General features: G+C 37.3%; 3 protein-coding genes across 3 annotated transcripts; 2 read left to right on the forward strand and 1 right to left on the reverse strand.

Moving 5' to 3' along the window:
• The first annotated feature begins 49 nt into the window (after window positions 1-49).
• Window positions 50-3,624, forward strand: LOC146471821 (uncharacterized). Its single transcript, XM_085120380.1, has one exon. It carries the CDS (start codon window positions 50-52, stop codon window positions 2,006-2,008), a length of 1,959 nt encoding a protein of 652 aa, XP_084976506.1. The 3' UTR covers window positions 2,009-3,624.
• Window positions 3,625-7,603: 3,979 nt separating this feature from the next.
• Window positions 7,604-13,323, forward strand: LOC146471822 (iduronate 2-sulfatase-like). Its single transcript, XM_085120382.1, has 6 exons — window positions 7,604-8,532; window positions 8,797-8,885; window positions 9,626-10,133; window positions 11,434-11,646; window positions 12,161-12,278; window positions 13,038-13,323. The coding sequence occupies exons 1-6, from the start codon at window positions 8,097-8,099 to the stop codon at window positions 13,321-13,323; spliced, it is 1,650 nt and encodes a 549-aa protein (XP_084976508.1). The 5' UTR covers window positions 7,604-8,096.
• A 141-nt stretch (window positions 13,324-13,464) lies between these two features.
• LOC146471823 (uncharacterized) lies at window positions 13,465-20,108 on the reverse strand. The gene is made up of 6 exons (XM_085120385.1): window positions 19,725-20,108; window positions 17,846-17,998; window positions 16,626-16,717; window positions 15,988-16,085; window positions 14,949-15,023; window positions 13,465-14,428 (listed from the first exon to the last, which is right to left on the reverse strand). The coding sequence occupies exons 1-6, from the start codon at window positions 19,956-19,958 to the stop codon at window positions 14,133-14,135; spliced, it is 948 nt and encodes a 315-aa protein (XP_084976511.1). The 5' UTR covers window positions 19,959-20,108; the 3' UTR covers window positions 13,465-14,132.
• Between the last annotated feature and the right edge of the window lie 63 nt (window positions 20,109-20,171).

Here is a 20,171-nt window from a genome sequence, read left to right on the forward strand (position 1 = left end):
TTGCAGTTGACTTGCACCACAGAGTCGTTCGCAAGCCACCGTTGTTTTCATGATCACATGTAAATACACCAGTAGGCTCACGGCTACCTGGCTTCTCCTTATTTCACGTTTGGAACCAAAGATTGCACGATGTCGTTCATTACTCTACAGTCAACTAGAAGCAAGAGGTGTTGCTTTTAACAGCTTTTCGAATAGCTCCTTTCGTAAACGGCACTCATTTTGTCACCCAGGAGATAGAACAGCGATAAACACAATCAATTCTATTTTGCCACTTGACAACAAAAGACTGCAAATTATGGAGAAAACATCTGAAGGCTTATCAGCTGGGCCATGGGTCACAAAAAATGCGAAGAGTCCTGGGAAAGTTACTCAAGAAATGGAGACCACAGACATGTCTGAGCGAGTGACAGATGTCAATCAAAAAGACTCCCCTGTCAATCAAAGTAGTTTTGTTAGAGGCAGTTTGAATCAGCTGCAGGAACATGCACCATTGTGCTCAAAGCAAGAGATAAAAAATGAACAGTGTTTAAGTAAGGAAACACAGGTGTTATACACCAAATCTGACAATGGTTTTGATGAATCACAAAATCTGAACTCTCCAAATGTTGCAGTTGGGAGTGACGGTGATTTAGTTACCAACAAGATGAAATGTGAGAAAGATTTAAGTAACGGAGCATGTGTGTTACCTGCAAAGACTGATAATTCTTCTGGTGGATCACAAAATATGAACTCTTCAGATGTTGCTATTAAGAGTGAGAATGATTTGATTGCCGCTGAATTTAACACTGATGAAACACAGAACGCTGAAAACAATGAAAGCTTTCAGATTTTTCTTGATGCAAATGACAGCGATTTGAAGTGTGATGATGGGTCCCTTGAGTTATACACTCTTTTTAATGATAGCCTTCAATGCTCAGATATGGCAAACCAGGTTACACCAGGAAGAGTTCTGCAACAAAGAAAAGGAAGAAAGAGAGTTGACTGTAATAAACAAGGCTCCAACTGTGATGATGAGTCCTTTGGATTAGAAAATCGTTTTGATGCGGACTTGCAAAGCAGAGACCCGGCAAGGTGGGCAACTCCAGAAAGAACACTAACATCAACACAAAGAAGGGGAGAAAGGAGAAAAGGGGAAGGAAAGCTGAGTACTTTATCTGGTGATGATGAGGTTGACATGGATAACACAAGTGTAAATAAAGATGACAGTCCTTCCAAACCCAAGAAGAAACCAAAAAGAATCGTACCAAACTATTTTGTAGCTATTCGTGTGTCAAATCCTCACATACACTCCGGCGTCAAGATTGTTCAAGATTCAATCGTCACACATAACGAGTCACTAAAGGCGGCTCTTATTCCACTGGCAACGTTACATTTGACTCTATTGGTTGTGCATCTTGATGATGATGAGCAGATTCAGAAGGCAGCAGACACCTTGCAATACTGTAGAACTAGTCTTGAACCTATTTTGCAAAACAGTACATTGACTTTGAATTTTTCAGGGCTTGACCACTTTGGACATCAAGTTCTTTTTGTGAAACTTTGTGGTGAAGAGGGAATCGCAGCACTGAACTCAGTTGCAAATATTGTAAGAGAGACGTTCACAAAGGAAGGAATTCCATCAACAGACCCCCGTGATTTTAATCCTCACTTGACAGTCATGAAATTGTATCGTAGCCCAAAGTTAAGAAAGAAAGGAATTAAGAAAATTCCAGTTGAGATTTATGCAAACTGGGTTGATTTCAGTTTTGGAGAGGAGCCTGTGAATGCTTTGTATCTGTGTTCAATGAATGCAAAAGATAAAGATGGATTTTACAAGTGTGTGGCTTCTTTGAAGTTTGAGCAAGGTGGGGAACCAGACAGTGAGTCACACACTGGTCCAGGAAATGTACCAAACGAAAATAGCATTGATGACACTGAAAAAGAAGAACAAAAAACAAGTGAAAGCACCATTCATTGTGATATGGGCTCTGGCACTGTTGAGAACAATATCCAGGACAGTAACCAGTGAAAAAGATCTTTCAAAATAATAAAATTTGTGAAACGTGCAGTTGATAATGACATTGCATACAATGAAGGAAGCAAAGTATGATTACTTAAACTACAAATATGAAGTGAATCACAGTGCAGCTAAGAAAAACTCTGTAGTATACATTAAAATGGAGGTGTATGAAAGAAAAATTGCCTTGTTTAGCACTGCGTTGTCTGCAAGTGGTAATCAAATCTTATTTCATGCCCTATGTAATGCATGGCAAAAAAAGGAATAATGAGGATTATGAATCAAGTCTGTTGATACAAACATAATGAAGTTGAAGTTTGGTTAGAAGGATGTAAATGGAATGGCCAAAAATTGGAAATATGTCAATGGCAGTGAATTTGTGCTAGTTGCTGATTTATTCTTTAACAATTTTTCTCATCTAAATTTTGTCTAAGTTTCAAGTTTTATTAAGTTTTTTCAAACGTTACTTACAAATGAACACCGCCTGCCAATAGCGAGCTAATCTAGGCAGGTGGTGTTAAGGACATACATAAACGAATTACTATTTGAAGGCATTAAAAAAGTCTGTTTTGAATACATTATTTGTCAAAAGAGTAAAAAGTAATGTAAAGTGAAGAAAAAAAATTATGATGTATGATTGAATTATAATTAAGATGACTTTCTTATTTCAGAAATAAGAGCACTAATGTCAGCATAACTGTCCAGAGTTTCTAAAGTTTCAAATAGTAATGCTTGAATTTTCTTTTTGAATATATGCTTTGGTAGTCTTCGATAGCTTTCGGGAATGCTATTCCAAATTTTAGCTCCAATGATGGAAAAAGAGTTTTTATGATGATTGAGCCTAGAATTAATTAATATAGTAGTTACCAGAAGATGCTGAGCGAGTATTATACTGATGTATGTCTTGTGTAGAAGTAAAGGGGTGAAAGCCTAAATTGTATGTGAACTGTTGGCCTGCATGGGTGACTCACATGGTAGCCTGAGTATGTGGCGGGATTTAACGACTTTGAGTATGATGATTTTCTCTGTCACTTGAATGGGATGCTAGTCCATCGCACACAGTTACTCGTATGTTAGAAAAAGACAATGTAGAGTAAATCAAATCTAGATCCGGACAAAGGACATCCTATTACCCTATAGTAAGTCTGCGGAACAGTTTGGATGATTCCTTTAAACTCTGCAACTCTGGTCTTATTCTTAAGCATAAACTTTGAGCCAACCTATTTACCGCTTTCCTTTCTAGTCTGTCTTAGCTTTTACATGAAGTTTTTATCTTGTTGTTTTTAGCGACCATTCTTTAGCTTAATTTTTACTCTTCTTATATAAATCATTGCATCATTGTAACTTTTAGATTTACTATCATTATAATTATCATTATAATCACTATAATGTTGTAAATTAATTATTATTGTCACTGAAAAAGCCCTTTTCAGGGAGTGTCATTAAAGATTGTATTGTATTGTACCAACCTAGCATTGAACCAGACTGTCTGATCAAAAGTCCATTGCACTTAAAACAGTCCACCTCAGTACCTTCAAAGCAAATGGCATTAATGTATTTGTCATTTGCATTTGTAGCATAATACTTAAAAAATTTAGCTTTCATGTGAAAAATAAATATGGACTAACAAGTTTGTTGCACCAAACCCTTTCAGTTGTTCAAAACCAAAGAGAGTAATCAAATTATTTCATTATATTTCCTCATCCATCAACCTTCTGAAGCTGCACCCATGTCGCTCAGGGTCATGTGATTTATTCACCTGGGCCAGTTGTTCAAAGCTCAATTAAGCTTATCCTGGGTTAACGTGAACTTTCATTCGAGTTTAACTGCTAATCAATAAAAGATTCTTCCAAAAGATTTTAGTGTCATAAATTTGACCTAAACTTCTCGTTACCATTAACTTAAAATTAGCTTTTGAAAAACGTTTTTTAAGATAGAAATAAAAACCTCGGTTAACTTTTAATCGGGGATTAGCGTTAACAGGCTTTCGAACAACCAGGCCCTGGAGCATTAGCAAATCATGTAACACAATTCTTTTGGTTGATAACACGTCAGCATTTTGCCCGACTGCCAAGACATATCTATACCTCTTCTCTTAATACTTTCACTTTCAAAAGCTTGCAAGAGCAAACTAGACAGTGCCAAATTTTGTTTCAAAAGAACAATAAGAAAAATTACCTTTTGTTAGTTTTGAAACACTGCATCCATCATCAGTTCAATGATGTTATACAATATATTCAACATACTATGTATGTGAAATGGTTCAAAACAAAAAAATGCCATAGTTTTTTTTTTTTTTTGTTCCGCTATCAAGAAATTTTTTTCTTGGAACAAAATTTGGCACTGTCTCAACAACATTCTTGTTTATTATTTTCATCCTTCACAAAGAGAACTGGTGGATATTTAAAACACCTCACAACAGACCTAAATGGGACAGATTTCAACCTGACTCATCAGTTGCAATGGTTTAAAAATGCATTACCGGTACTTTGACCAAGACGAAGCAATTTTACTACAGTATGGATCCCACGATATGTTGAATACTATATATATCAGTTATCTTTTCCTTGAGGCAATATTTGCAAAATGGAATAGACATGTGTCAAAATAGATGAATGAATGATGATGACAATCTTTAATGAGGATGCCAACGTCACTGTATTTAAATGGCTCAGACACTTTGAATTCCATTAACTTTATTCTTGATGTCTAGCCTGACACATTCTCTTATTTTATAATTTTGTGGAGAAGCCTCGTTTGCAGTTTTGACAAGTTAGCTGTGGGACAAACAAGCTAAAATTACATTGAAATTAATAAAATAAATAAATGTATGTCATGAGTTGCTAAGGGACAAAACATTCCCAAGAAAATGTTGGTTTGCACGTCTCATTAAAATTACATTTAAATTCATTTGTGTTAAATCTGTTCATTCTCCTAGCTGGAAAAATTTCCTCCTTTGAGAAGAATTTTTTTGTTTTTTTTGTTTTGCAGTGTTGACACCTAGCAGTTGATTCCAGACAAAAAGCTAAAACATTGCTGTAAATATGGACTATTTAGAACCTTTCGAGCCCTGTTGGAAATGGAAAGACTTAAAAGATTAAAATGAGTTTTATACCATCAATCAGTGACAGTAAACTGTCATTCTAAACATATTTTTGATGCTTGTAGTTTTTAGGTCAACTGCAAATATATTTTGTATTTTTTTTGTCTGGTATTTATTCAATTGCATAAATTATTACAGAAAAACTACAGGACAGAGGATTTTACAAGACATTCAGTGATTCACTGTCTAAATCTGATAAATTTGTGCTGAGTCACTACAGGCCAGTTGCAGTTCTTCAACAAAGCCATACTTAAGAGAATTAAGAGTTTATAAATGGGTCATTCCAAGAAGATAAATGCATGGCCAGTCAATGTTATAAATGCCTTCTTAACACTATTTTTAATCAGGTTGGCCAGAATTATCGTTTGAGACCATGGTTTGCTAAACCCTGTCTGAACCAGCCCCCCCCCCCCCCTCCCCTCCACGCCCCAAACAACCAAGTACCCCAATTCCTTTACTGTGCAGTACATCACTACCCTATATCAATGAAAGAGTACTTTTGCATTTTCATCCTGTGGACTAATTCTATTTCTGCCAGTTCAATTTCCAGACTATTGACAATTTGCACAAATAAATACAAAATTAATAAAAGGCCTGATCAAGGGAATTTTTGTAGCAATAGAAAACAATCCATAAAATAATAACACAAAACTGTTCAACTGCATGGTAATTGAAAATTATGACGATTTTGTAGAATCCAAATTTCTCCAAATTACCTTTCTACTTTGGCCTACACACTGCTTATCACTTTGAAAATGTAGTTCTGTATCTATTTTGTGGCCCAAAGGCTTGAATTAATGAGAGCACGTTTGAAGAAATTTGGACTTCACAGCCCAATCAACACTTATGCTCTTTTCCAGCAAGCCCTTGAATTTTCCATATTGAATTTCAACACCAATTCAAAAATGACAAAATGTGTTCAGGAACTTCCCGTGGACTCAGTCTTTGAACAGGAAAGTGCTTCCTCACTGCCACTCGGCAAAGAACTTTCAGTGCTGTGGGTGAGTTGTCCATTTTGTACACCAACAGATTAGAGATGTCTTGACTTCTGTCATCTGCATTTGCACTGCAGCAATGGGTGACCATTAATTGATGGCCACTCGGTGAAATGCTACAGCTTGTGTAGTTTTCTGTTTCCTTCTCATGATACATTCGTAAAATTTCCTCAGCATCAAACTGCACTTCAAATTTGGAAAAATTAAGGGTATGCTTCAAAAATGTTGAAAATTGTCTTTTGTCACCATCAATGCCACATTGTGGAACAACTAAGTAGTTGTCATATGGAGACAAAAAGAGTTCATAAGATGACAGGGATGTACTTCTGGAAGCACTGATGTTAACCTTGTGCAATAGATTTCCCAAAGTGTCCCATATCACTACAGATTTGCAGTCTTCAAAATCGATGCCTGAGAGGCGGCTGTCACTCTCAGGCATTTTAATCCGCTGACCACTGCATAGCGCTAAAAAGAAATTCCCTGAGTTAGAGTATTTTGCATCAGCCACAAAGTGAAACCCTTTGAGCTGTACTTCTGCAATAACCGTCAATGTTGTCAGGTCTAAAAATACCAGACCAATGTAAAACACATATGATGACCCTCGGCCAATGACTGCCATGTTCTGCTGATCAGGACTGAAGTCTACCAATTTCCACGAAAATGGTGACAGTTCCAATTCATTACTTCTAGCGTGATTAAGACAATCAACTTGAAATCCACTGGGTGTGTTGCTAATTTCTTTCACTGTCATCTCATACAAGATGAACTCTCCTTGATTCAAGATAACATTTAGCCAGTAGCGGCCATTTAGCAGCGCTGAAACCTTCATAAAGCTCACACTTGCACCCCAATGAAAATTGCGACTGTTTTGGCGATTACATCTCTCCATTATTACTTGCACTTCTTTCTGAAGTGCATTTTCCTTACAGTCACACGGGCAGGAAAATACGTAAACAGCATTTCGAAAGTCTTCTAAACGAGCAAAAACATTCAAGAGTGGATAGCCACTGGTTGGCGTTAAATCGCAAACAATTTCAAGAACAGGGTAAGGGAAAAGCAATGTATAGCCAAAGTCTCTTTCTACAACTCCATTTTCCATGTTCAGAAGTTTCAACTTGATTTCGCCTTTTTTAGTGGCGCCTCGACTGAAGTCATTTACCAGGAAATCTGAAGTGTGAGCAATTGCCACAAGATTCACGTTTTCACGTATTATCCATGCGATTTTGTCGTTGGTTTTAAAGTAAAATGGGACTTGCGCTTTAGCGAGCAGCTTCACGGTTCCCACGTCCGCCATTTCGCAATCTGCGGAGGTAAACAAAATCAATCTCGATTCTTTCCAGTGGCCTTTCGAACCGTATACGTACTCGAGCTCTCGCTAAAACGTACGAATCGCTAATTAGACGTTTTCACTTTCTCCGCAGCTGGCAAATCAGATAAGCAGTAGAACGGAACTTGACTTTAGACTCACGGAACAAGTAGGTAATACGTATGGGGAGAAATTGTGCACGTGCATAGGAGTGGTGGGGGAGGGGGGATATTTACACCCTCCAGCCTCGGGGTAAAGTATGTGATTAGTGTTGAAGACTTCATACAATAAAAGAAGAAACGTAACGTTTTAAATCGTCAGTTTTCTCTGTAAAAAAAATTAAAAAAAAAAACACGGAAATTAACTATAAGAACGTAATTTTAAAACTACAAGAACTAAAACGGAGATTTTATAGCAACATGTAATTGTTAGCGCGGTCGGCTTTGTCACACGACTCCTCAGTTTCGTCACGAAACACTCTTTGAAAAGGTTTCTTAGTTACCCAAGGTCAGGCTTTTAAAATATGTGTCCGACAGACTTTATTGTTATGACCGTGATCGCGTGAACAAACCAAAATACTGATTAGAGCAATTCACCAATAGAAAAGTGGGTCGCCGCAATTATGAATTTATAAGTTAATTTTAAACTTTATGAAGGTGTCAAGTCATAACCAGTCCTTCAACAAACCGTGCCTAAATGCTAAATGAGCACATGTACAAGAGTAAAATGAAGAACATGAGATGTCTTTTTAGCTTATATGCATTCCTGTCGATCTGTTTCATGGTCCAAATATCGGCGGAATCGCGTGGAAAACCAATGAGCGTCCTCTTCATTGTCTCGGACGATCTACGACCAGCATTGGCCAGCTACGGTAATACGATTGTACAAACACCAAACCTCGACAAGCTGGCAGGGCGCTCGGTTCGCTTCACGACAGCAACTTCCCAGCTAGCTGTATGTGCTCCAAGCAGAACCTCATTCCTGACTGGAAGAAGACCGGACACCACCAAACAGTTTTCAAACAAGGGCGCCACATACTGGAGGGAAAATGCAGGGAACTTCACCACACTCCCGCAACACTTCAAGAATGCTGGATACATGAGCGTTTCCGTGGGAAAGATTTTTCACCCAGGTAGCCTTCAGGGCGTATACAGCGTTATACTTCAATTTTTCTATTTGATATCTACGCCTTGTAAACAACTGAAAACCAAAAATTTCCAGCCCTGACACCTGACACCAGGGGCCTCGCCGGTCCAGTTGTTGTACCATTACAGATTTGGATAGTTTACATAAGCCTGTCAAAATATATGCTAGGATGTATGATTCCTATATTACACCACTCTTTTACAAAATTCCTGAGTCACTTAAATTTCTTTTTCATAATGTATACTTTCAGGAAAATCATCAAACTTCACTTACGATTACCCTTACAGTTGGTCTATGTGGCCCTATCTTCCCTCCGCGGACAAATTTAAATATGCAAAAGTAGGTATAATTTATATCTCATGCATACTATAGTGACATTACAGTTACAATAGTGACACCTTGCAAACGTTTTGTAAATTACAGGCTTGATATAATTAAATAACTAATCACATGAATTTGTGGAAGGAAATTTGCCAAGGTATGCAGTTATCATCAACCATCCCTTGAGGGGGGACCCCAGGCAAGGAAGGGGAGTTTGTAAAGTTCCCACCCAAGTGCTAATTCCCCCTCCAGGAAGGGCTTGTAGAACAATCGAAATTAAAAATTTGCCTCTTAGGTGGTACAAGATGAGCTCAGGAAACTTGATCTGTTTTCCCTTCGTTTACAACAACTAAAATATGGCTTCTTATTTTACAAAGAATTGTGTTAAATTAACATGTTAATTAAAAATACCCAAAAGCTTGGTGCCAACCTGATATGATTCATTAATATACCAGTATTTAAAGGTGGGGAGAAAGGGTGGGGGAAGGGGCAGGACCTGAATTTCCTTATTACAAATCTCAGTTCCCAGTCATTCCTTGGCAGGACCTGCCATTGCTGTCTTCAACATTAATAGATATATTCCAATATTTATTACAATACTGTTCAAATTTAGTTTTGTCAGCCTTCAATTGTGTTCCCCCAACCCTGTTCCCCAAATTTCTCACATCCCTCAAATGCAGCTGCTTTTGTCACTTAATTTATAGCTGCATCCACAAAATTTTGCCAAAATGGAACTGAGGATATTTTTTGGTTTCCAGGTATGTCCCGGTGGGGATGGCAAATTATACACGAACATTGTGTGTCCAGTTGATGTATCACAACAGCCAGAGGAAACTTTACCAGACATACAAAGCACACAATATGCCATAAACTTCTTGAAAAATCACTCAAATCAACATACAAGAAATCAGCCCTTCTTCTTGGCTGTTGGGTACCACAAACCACACATTCCTCTGAAGTATCCAAAACATTTCCTGGATCTCTACCCAATAGACAAGATCCATATCGCACCTGATCCATTACAGCCTATTGGTATGCCACCTGTGGCCTATGAACCTTGGACTGATATCCGCTGGCGAGATGACATTGCAGCTCTTAATCTGAGTTTCCCCTATGGACAAATGCCTGATTGGTATGCCAAAAGAATCATACAAAGTTACTATGCAGCAACAACCTATGTGGACAGTTTGATTGGGGAATTGCTGACTGCTTTAGACAATTATAGCTTTGGTGATAGCACTATTGTAAGCTTTATTGGAGATCATGGTAAGATTCATTTTTATTTTACCTCTCAGTCAGTGCGTGTGGTGTGATTGCTCAATTTTGCCGGCCATATTTCACTCTACGGCTCACTACACTTCAACTAGTTTCCTTTCACGCGGAACCAATTAACCTCAGAGATATAATAAATATCTTACTAACTTCGTTTTCTCACTTTGTACTGTAAGTGGAGATCCTCATTTTTTCCCATTGATTTATGGCCTATGCGCTTCATGCTTGGGCAATAAATCAACATGAAAGAGCTTTTCCATAACTTACAGTACAGACCTCAAACTCGTTTAGTGTTGCATCAAAATGAGAATTGTATCTTTATTCATGCTTGTTGCAATATTTTCAATATTAATATTATCAACATCGTCAATGCATTTTCCATGCCAAAATGATCAAATATATTTAAGATTTGCAGTCACTTATGAACATTAAAAGAAACACATCTTTATAAGCTCCTACTGTTATACATTACAAGGCTATTCTATCAAAAGGGGACTTCCTGAAGGTGGTTATCAAAGGAAAATTTACTGTACCAAACACAATATCTTATCATACTGTTACAAACAAAGAACAGAGATGTCAAAAAATACAATCAGGTTAGCAAAATTCTACTATTTTATTTTATTTGAAAAGGGTTATATATCACAGTATGACCTGCTCTCCATTTGGAAAACAAAATCAGTTTTCAGGATGTACAAAAAGTAAAGGACTTATACAAGCTTTTGATTCCTTTGCAGAATCTTTTTTAAATAAATACAAATTAATGTAAATTTATGTCAAGTGACTTGAGGTGGTGTGAGTCACGTGACAAAATGTCCAAAAAGACTGCTGGTAGTTTATAACCGCTGTCTCTTTGTCATTCTGGCTCCAGTTGTCCAAAGGCCGGATAACTTTATACTGTGGATAAGTCACTATCCGACAGTTTCAATCTGTGCAAATATTCCAGTATTTCTTCTCGTACAAGCGAATATGCACACTCCAACCACAGTTAAGTTTGGAATTGTACTAAAACCTTGTTCAACATTTAACGTGAAGTATAGTTTAGACACTGAATAGTGCCTTATCCAGCGGATAAAGTTATCCGGCCTTTGAACAACTGGGGCCTGCTCTCTACCAAAACAACAGAATGTGAAAAATGAAATTATCAAAATCATGCACATTACTTACAAGAACGCTGATGATGATTTGTGATCACTTCCTTTGATAGATTTATGAGTTGGTGCCATCTAAAATTTATTGATAAGAAGAATATCAAATCAAATGAAACACGCATTCCTTGAATTACCACTTCTAGGTTGGGCATTGGGAGAACACCTCGAGTGGGCAAAATACAGTAACTTCAGAGTTGCAACTAATGTACCCTTGATGGTTCATGTGCCTGGTTTAACGGACCAAAGAGAGCATGGTTTAGCTGACACAACCCAGTCTGGTATGGTATCTAATGCACTGGTAGAGTTAGTGGATTTGTTTCCAACTCTGGCAGAACTGGCTGGAATAGAAATACCAGGTAACAGATTATTGTACTTCTCTGAGTAGAGTTCTTTAGCCTGTGAAGCAGGGGTTTCATTTGAGGTTGGAGACTGTAGCGTGCAGTTGTTTGGAATGCAAGGTCTGGTTCTTTTATGTGAAGTAAAAACTCCAACACAATCTTAACAGGTTTCACTTTTACAGTCTTCACAGTTTAACTGACAAAAAACCAATAACATCTTTTCTTTGTTGACAAATCAGGTCAACAACCAGAGACATTTATACCATCTACTGATGTTCCACAATTAACTTGACTCTGAAGATAACTTCGCTCAGGTTGTCCAAACATCAGTCAATGTCACCTCAAACAGTCCCTCTTAGGACTACAATCATCCAGATGATCATAATTTACACACTTCTGACATGACTATTGGGTTCAAACCATTTTCAGTTACACAGACTATTCTTAACAAGGAGTTGAAAAGTTAATGCTTTGTCACATCTTCTAACTAAATGGTGTTTCATAACGTTAATGAAATGCTGTATTTCTACAGCCCTTTGCCCAGATGACTCATCAAAGATTGCCCTGTGTTCAGAAGGGCTAAGCTTTGTTCCTGTTTTAAAGAATACAAGCATACCCTGGAAGAAAGCTATCTTCAGTCAATATCCAAGGTATATTTGGTGTACATAGTAAGTGGCATGTAGACCTGCAAACAGGGAATTGACTGTACTCAACTCTACCCTTTAGCTGTGGGGATCATTGCTTTGCTTACAGATGAAGTGGTTTATAAATTATCAATATTATTGATCATTTACTTATTATTACTCAGGGTAGAAAGAAAAATTTGACCTCCATTTGTCCAATGGACAAGTTCTTTTTTCGGTTAAACTAGCATAAAATCAAATTGTTGATTAATAAGTTAATAAATTCCAAGAACTAGCAAGTTTCTGGAATCTTGTAAGGAAATGATTCTTAGGGTGTAAATATGACAGGAACTGCATTGAAAATGCAGCATTCAGAATTGTAAGTACACAAATCAAGATGACACATAAACCGATTGTATGCGACTCATTTTCATTATCTCTTTTGTAGACACTGGAAAGAACCTGTACCCTGATTTTCGAAATGAAACATTTTTTTTATGAATTATCTCTTAAAAATGAATTTGGCCTAGAGGCAAGTAAGATTTATTACACACTTGTCCACAAGACAAACTCACTTGTCTGGGGCAATGTGCACTGTGTTTGTGACACACTGCTATTGTAAGGCCAAACCAGTGTAGTTTCCATTGCCAATCACAACAAACAACACAATGATGGAAAAATGCCTGGAGGCAAATCTCAAGATGGAGTTTTAACAGCAGGGTTTTCAAACATTCTCCCCCTTTGCCCTCTTATCTACAACACTGATCAGCATAATTGAATTTGTAGACCATCAGATACACCTCAAGAAAACAGCTGTCAACCAAAGCCGTCTGAGATCACAATCATGGGATATTCCATGCAAACCAACGAGTATCGCTACACAGAGTGGGTGCAATTTGATCCTAATACTCAGAGATGCGATTGGTCAAAATTGCATGCAAGAGAACTGTACCTTGATCAAAAGGAAGACAAGAACGTTGCATCACTCTCAGAGTTTTCAGACCTCGTGGAACATTTATCAACTGAGCTTAGAAAAGGATGGAGATATGCCTTGCTAGCAAAGCACAGATAAAATTGAATGATAATTTAATACATTTTTGGTGGAATGAATACCACTTGTTCTGACTTGTAATGCATCACTGTCACATACATATACTTGTATGTGCTGTATTCCTTAAAAATAAATAAGTGTTCACAAAACACAACTGACAAGTAGACCATTATTCAATTGCATTTTGCTTTATTGTAAAATTTCAATATTATTGACATACGATTGTAATATATTGTACCATTAATGATACACACAATACATGATTTTTTTTTTCAGAAACTATTTCACTATATGTACACGTATTGAAACTATACTATATAATTATTATAATACAATGGATGGAATGGCAAGACTTTCTTCAGTAATTAAAAAATATGTATAAAAGGGTCAATACCATTTACATATACAGCATTTATGCTCGCATATCAAGTGTAATTAAAATATTTTAATTGCTTGAAGAGGCTCTTATCTTGAATTGAACTGACTTACCAAGTGCATGTAAGTTTTTAAGAAAAATGTGAGATTCTCTTTTATAAAATTCAACAATGCATTTGGCTTTAAAAAGTAACTAGTGAGTTGTATACTGTACACACCCAGGTGGCATCTGAGTTTCATAACTTAAATGGGAGGATGGAAGCTTTTCATAACTTAAAAGACACAGGATGGAAGTTTAAAGTAGCGAAGGTATGATATCACAATAAACGTGGGATTGTTATTTTTGGTACACAAATGTTATGATCAAGTTTTTGTGACTTTCGATCAAATTAATATTACAAAAATTACGGATTTATTTACAGAATAAATACTCTGCAAGTCATAAGAAGTCATTTTCACACAAAGTGTCCACAAAGCTTTAAACACCTAACAGGCTGGTTTAAATAATGATTACCGGATTTACTTTTGCTGTTCATTTCTTGAACTTCGTCACAGTGCATATCCACATCATTGCTGTTTACCAATGGATAGTTGTTACTTGAGTTGTTAAAAGTGTTATGAACATACCCAGTTTGACAGGAAACATTGCCTGTTGTATTTGTCTCATGACTTGTACAATTTGAAACATACAGGTCATGACTTACAGCATTTGAACCAAGAATCTCAACATGGTCTACATACTGAACCACACCTGCCAAAAAAAACAACAAATTCAATTGTGTTATGGAATCATAGCATCTCATTATCCTAACTGTCAAACTGATATGGTATTTCAGTAAACTTAGAACCAAGGCAGTGAGGTGGGTCAATGTGAGCAAGCCAATTGTATACAAAAAGGACAACTAGTAGATGGCTAGAATTGTGGCAACGAAAGTTAATCACAAAAAAAAGCTGAACAGTTGCTTTCTTTCTTTCTCTACTCTCTCTTTTCAATCTCCTCTGAGAATATGGCTACTATCTAACTAATATCCCCCCTGATAAGACTAAATTTTAATATGTTTCGAGGTTGTTGCCTGAGAACATCTTCAAGGAACCCAAAAGTCCAAAAGTTAGAAGCCCAACCTGTGAAAATATTAGCTTCTGCTGCAAAAACTTAGGTGCCCAGAGCAATAATATTTCTTGGGCACCCCCGGCTACTGGGCTTGTGTTAGCCAACAGCCTTGTGTTTCAACAAGCACTGCATCAATGCATTCAGAATAAAATAAACTTACCATTTCTGGGCCTTTTCACTTGGTCTGTGCAGTCTCCATCATCAAGCATCCTTTTACATTTTCTCTGGTTGGAAACTGAAAATACATTTTAGGAATATCTTATAGGCTTATGCAATAATAAATAACTGTGGGTAACTGTTTGTTTCTATAAAGACAGAAAATAATTATTATTATTAACAATCTAGTGGTGGTGAATGCATTAAATAAAAATTAAATTAAATCTAGTATGGCAGAAACTGATTTACAGTTAATAAGATACATTTGTGCTGCATCCACTCAATTTTCTTAACTAACCCCTTAATCTACGGTGGAGGAAAATTAATTAGGTGATAGACATTTTAAACACAAAGCGCCCACAGTGTACAAAATTCAGAACAACAACGCACCTGCCTGTCTGCAAAAGCTCTTCAAACCCGCAGTAAATACAAAATATAATCTTCAAAATAATGATTTCATAATAAACCGTTTCTTTGCAAACCTCAGAGTGAACATATGAAAAGAGCTTTTGCTCACAGTGACTATACTACTACTATGACATACTGTGCAATATGATGTGACATGACGTAAAAGTGGTAGAGCCTAATGAGTAAGGTAGGTACAATCCAGTCACATAGAAGCCACAGACTGCCCACACAGCTGAACCTTAATCTGGTTTCAGTAGAATAAAGCACTTTGGAGTATTCTGACTTACAACCCTCCCTCTGGTGTTTGGTTAAGAAATTTGAACAGATTCCCACCGTTTATAAAATAATATAAAAATGCTACAGAAACACTGGCCTTTCAGCTAGTTTTAGCACAGAATTTCTGAGCGCATGAGAATTTAAAGATTATAAAATCAACACTGTTAAAGGAATTTCAACCGACGTTTCGGCAATGCTGCCCTGAAGAAGACAGCATTGCCGAGAGGAGACGACAGTTGAAACTCTCTTAACAGCGTTGATTTTGTAATCTTTAAACTCTTATTAATTAATTACGCTGCACAGTATTTCAATCTTTATTTCTGAGTACATCATGGTCAGGAAACATGTAAAAATGTTACCTGTAGCACAACTGTGACTTCTCAAAAACTGAACGCACTGGTCATAACCGAGAGAGGAAGCGAGGTCACAGGGAGTCTGGCGGTACATGTTAAATGTGCTGAAAGATGAGAAATAAACAACTGTCAAACAAAATTCACCCTGCAGTTCCTGCAATCAAGCAGCTATAGATTAATTGCAAAACTCAGAAAATCATAAACATTAGACTTCTGGAATATTTATTGTATCAAGCTGTGATCTGAAAAACCAGTTGTTAATGAAACTTTCATACTCAGGCGCGTAGCTAAGGTTTTGATAGGGGTGTTTGTTTAGCCCCAAATCTTGGTGAACGGCGGAGGCGCTCTTACTAAGGGGGTTCGGGAGCATGCTCACCCAAAAATTTTTGAAAATCTAGGTTCCCAGAAACCTGATTTCCTGCAATAAGGCCTAAAGAACGGGTTTATATCTATATTTTTCTTTGGTTGATGTATTTCGACTACAGGAACTTTATTTAAAAGTTTTTCTTCCACCATTATTGATCTTCAAAGGGGGTTCATTCGAACCCCTCGAACCCCACCTCCTACACGCCTGATACTCATATACTTTCTTCAGCATTTCTAACCTGCACAAACACTAGTGGCTGTGACTTGTTTCTCCATACCTTAAAGGGGTTCCAAATGCCTGCAATAACCTCAGACATTGCATGTTCCCTCCTCGCGCCGCCTTGTGCACTGGTGTTTCTCCTAGGCTGTCCTGTGGGATCAAACAATGTTACGATCTCAGTTGCCGTACATTTTGTTATTCTGACTTATAATTATAGCCTGTTATTTAGACTTACCAAAACAGAGGATATCACTGCAGCTCAATGATACATAGAAAAATACATACATGTATAAATACAGTACATGTACTTGATACGCTAATTTCCCAATAATTTCCCTATTGTCTTATGGGGTTGTGTGACAGTTTTTTATTTCAAAATTGCACACAAAATTATTTACATAATTCTGAAGGAATTTGAAGAATTAGTATACAACCAGTCCTTCAAACTGGCATATTCCATTTACAAGCTTACCAGCCCGGCAACCCAGTTCTGACAAATAGAAAGTGCCTTACTCACCCAGTTATGACCAATGACAGCAAGTTGTGATTACTAATTATTCAATATTTTCTTTTTCATTACATCTTGGGCGCCAAATTAAAAGAAAGGGGCCAATTTAAATTGAAATGGATCGCTGCATTTGGATAAACTTGAAAATTGAAGCTCTTGAAGTTTATCCCAATTACTCCTCTTCAAGGTTTATTGTTGCATTTACTTAATTCACCACACACAAGTTACAAAAAAGATGAAAAGAAAAGTGGCGCGGAGGCCTTAGATCATACCATGATACATTAAAGACTAATGATAATGTTCAGATCATCTTTGTTTGGCATGCGTCCATAATTTCATCAATAATATATATAAATGAATGTTGCATCACCAGCCCAAAATTACTAGAAACACCCAAAATACCACAACCTTTTCCCTCTTACAGAGTATGGGTTACACTGCATGTTCATTCAAAGTACAAAGGGATATGTGTTGTACTGGATGCCAAATTACTTGTTCAATGTCTAAATTATGTAAAAATGTCAACTTTTGACACAATGAACTACTACTAGTATATAGGCCATTTTCATGATGGTGTCATTTTATTACAACTACCAGAATTCATTTTGCTTTCCTTTTCAAATTCAAATTTCGTAATCCCAGTAGACAGCAAAGAACAATAGCTCTAATTAGCATGAGAAAGCCAAAACCAGAAAGATTCTGGCCGTTGTAGTTAAATGACGCCATAGTGAAAATGTCCTATTGACAAATTTTAAACAAATTATACATACAACTTTTTCTGCAAAGGCATCATTCTGAAGTAACCAATGAAGGACATCAACATGACCAGCAAATGCTGCAAGATGTGTTGGAGACTGCTCAAACCTTCCTTCACAAACATCAATGTTCAAACCACACTCAACAAGGCGCTTAACACAATCAATCTAAAAAACATAATGTAATGACTATAGTCCCAGGTTGGAATACTTATTATTACTAGTAATATTTTGCCTGGGTTATCACACACATACACTTCAATCTCTGTCTTATTCAGGAGTATTTCCCATGCACCTGTATACCCCTGCAAATTTTGAATGACCTGGGCAGAAGGAGGTTGTTTCACCAGATATCCATTCGGTGCCCCCATCTCCCCCCCCCCCCCCCCTCCAACAGCGAAGGTTAACTCTGCACACAACAGGCCATAATTTTTCACGATGGTGTAATTTTATTACAACTACCAGAAATCCTTCAGTTTTTTAACTTTCTAAAATGTAAATTACAGTTTTCATTATTTAAACAGTACACACTTACAACACAAGGTGCCAGTCGGGCCTTATAAAACCTAGAGCAAAAGGAAATGTGTACGCTAATAGCTTTTCCCCCAAATCAATAAGCAACTGGATTACTTTACCAAGCAGCATCATATAGACAGAGACAGAGTGGGATTTTAAGCCAGCCCGTTGTGTCAACTTTCTAGCATTTGATTGATAGTTTTTCTTTTCGTTTTCTTATCTATATTTTCACATGTAAGGTCACTGTGCACTGCACTGTTATTGAAGGTCCTTGCCTGTTTATCGATTTTTATACTTTGCACAAGAACCTACATTACTGGCGAGATGGGAAACGTTTGCCAGTTACCAATGTCGATGTAGATGTAAACCTCACTGGAATTACAAAATTTAAGTAATGCCATCATGGAAATAGCCTATTGTGTTTGCCTCCTGCTCTCTTTTGCCTTTGGGTTCAGTTCTCCCTATAACTTATTTCACTGTCGGGGCATTTGAGAGTGATGACGCTACCAGGTTAGAATCTACTGTTACTCTAAGAGTCGGAGTACCTCAGTACAATAAAGATGGCCTGAGCGTCCTTACTCGAAAGCTGTATAGGGTAAACAATTTAAAAAACTAATTTCGAATACATAATCTCAGGCCCTGTCCACAACGATCCATATTCAAAAGTTTGTTTTCATAAACTAGTTTATGTTTCACATTGGTGTGGACAAGGCCTCGTGTAATCACTAAAACAAAAGAAGAGGACTATAACAAAAACATAACAGCATTTGGCACCTCAGCAACAAAGAATGTTTTGACTGGTTTTGTTCATTTCTTAGCGGTTCATCCCTTCCTTAAAACACTCCATTAAAAGACGAACGTTTCTAACAAAATTAGCGCCAGAAGCATGACTAAATTCTAAGCTAGAAGATCGATCACGCTTGTCGACTTTGCGAAAAGTCACGAAACATTATGATCGACATTTCAACTGCCTCAAACGATATAGAGATTAAATATTATGTTTTTCTATACTCCTCTGTGTCTTAGATCCTTCCTATACACAGTTGGAAAAAAAAAATTGAGCGTTTGTTGAGCTTTAGATTACACGCTCGCTCGTTCCATGACCATGCGACAAATCCACAAAGAAAACAATCTTTCTAAAAAAGTTTGACAGAGTATGGACAAATAAGCTAACAACTTCGCTAAAGTTCAAGTAAAACAACCCCGGCTTTTTAATCCCCTCTCTTTACTTGGAGCGCAAATTTGACCAACGAGTCGAGTTCATAGAAAAAGAAAATACTTGTTGTTGTTTATGATCCACTGAAATGACTTTTCATGTTCCATTGCTTTGGCTGTACAACTATGTTATCGCCATTTCTATCCACGAAACTCAGCTTACCTTTCCAAAGTAGGCTGCCCAGTGGGCTGGGGTCCACATCAAGAATTGATCTCGCTCATTTATTGAGCGAAAAACTTCCCGTCTGTCTCCTTGAACGGTTAAATAAGTTAAACTAAGAATGTCACCGTCTCTACAAGCTCTGTGAACAGGAGGAAGAGGGTGCTCGGACCAAGGAAAACGCAACATACACTCGTTCAGCTGTTGCTTCGTTTGAAAACCACACTCAGCTCCCATTTTAAAAGTTAAAATCGTCCGATTGAGCGAGAAATTCCAAGGTTAAGAGTCAGTCGAAACCAAAAATAAAACTTTTCAGCGCTATTTCCCACACAAACAATAAAAATCCCGCCGAAAGAAGAAACCTTGCGACCATGCGGCTCCTTAGAAGTCAATCTTTTCGCATCGACCAATCAAACAACGAGAAATTTCCAACTGCTAGCAAACGGACCA

This window comes from Pavona decussata, unplaced genomic scaffold (genome assembly GCF_977016875.1).
Source record: "Pavona decussata unplaced genomic scaffold, jaPavDecu1.1 SCAFFOLD_102, whole genome shotgun sequence".
Taxonomy (NCBI): domain Eukaryota; kingdom Metazoa; phylum Cnidaria; class Anthozoa; order Scleractinia; family Agariciidae; genus Pavona; species Pavona decussata.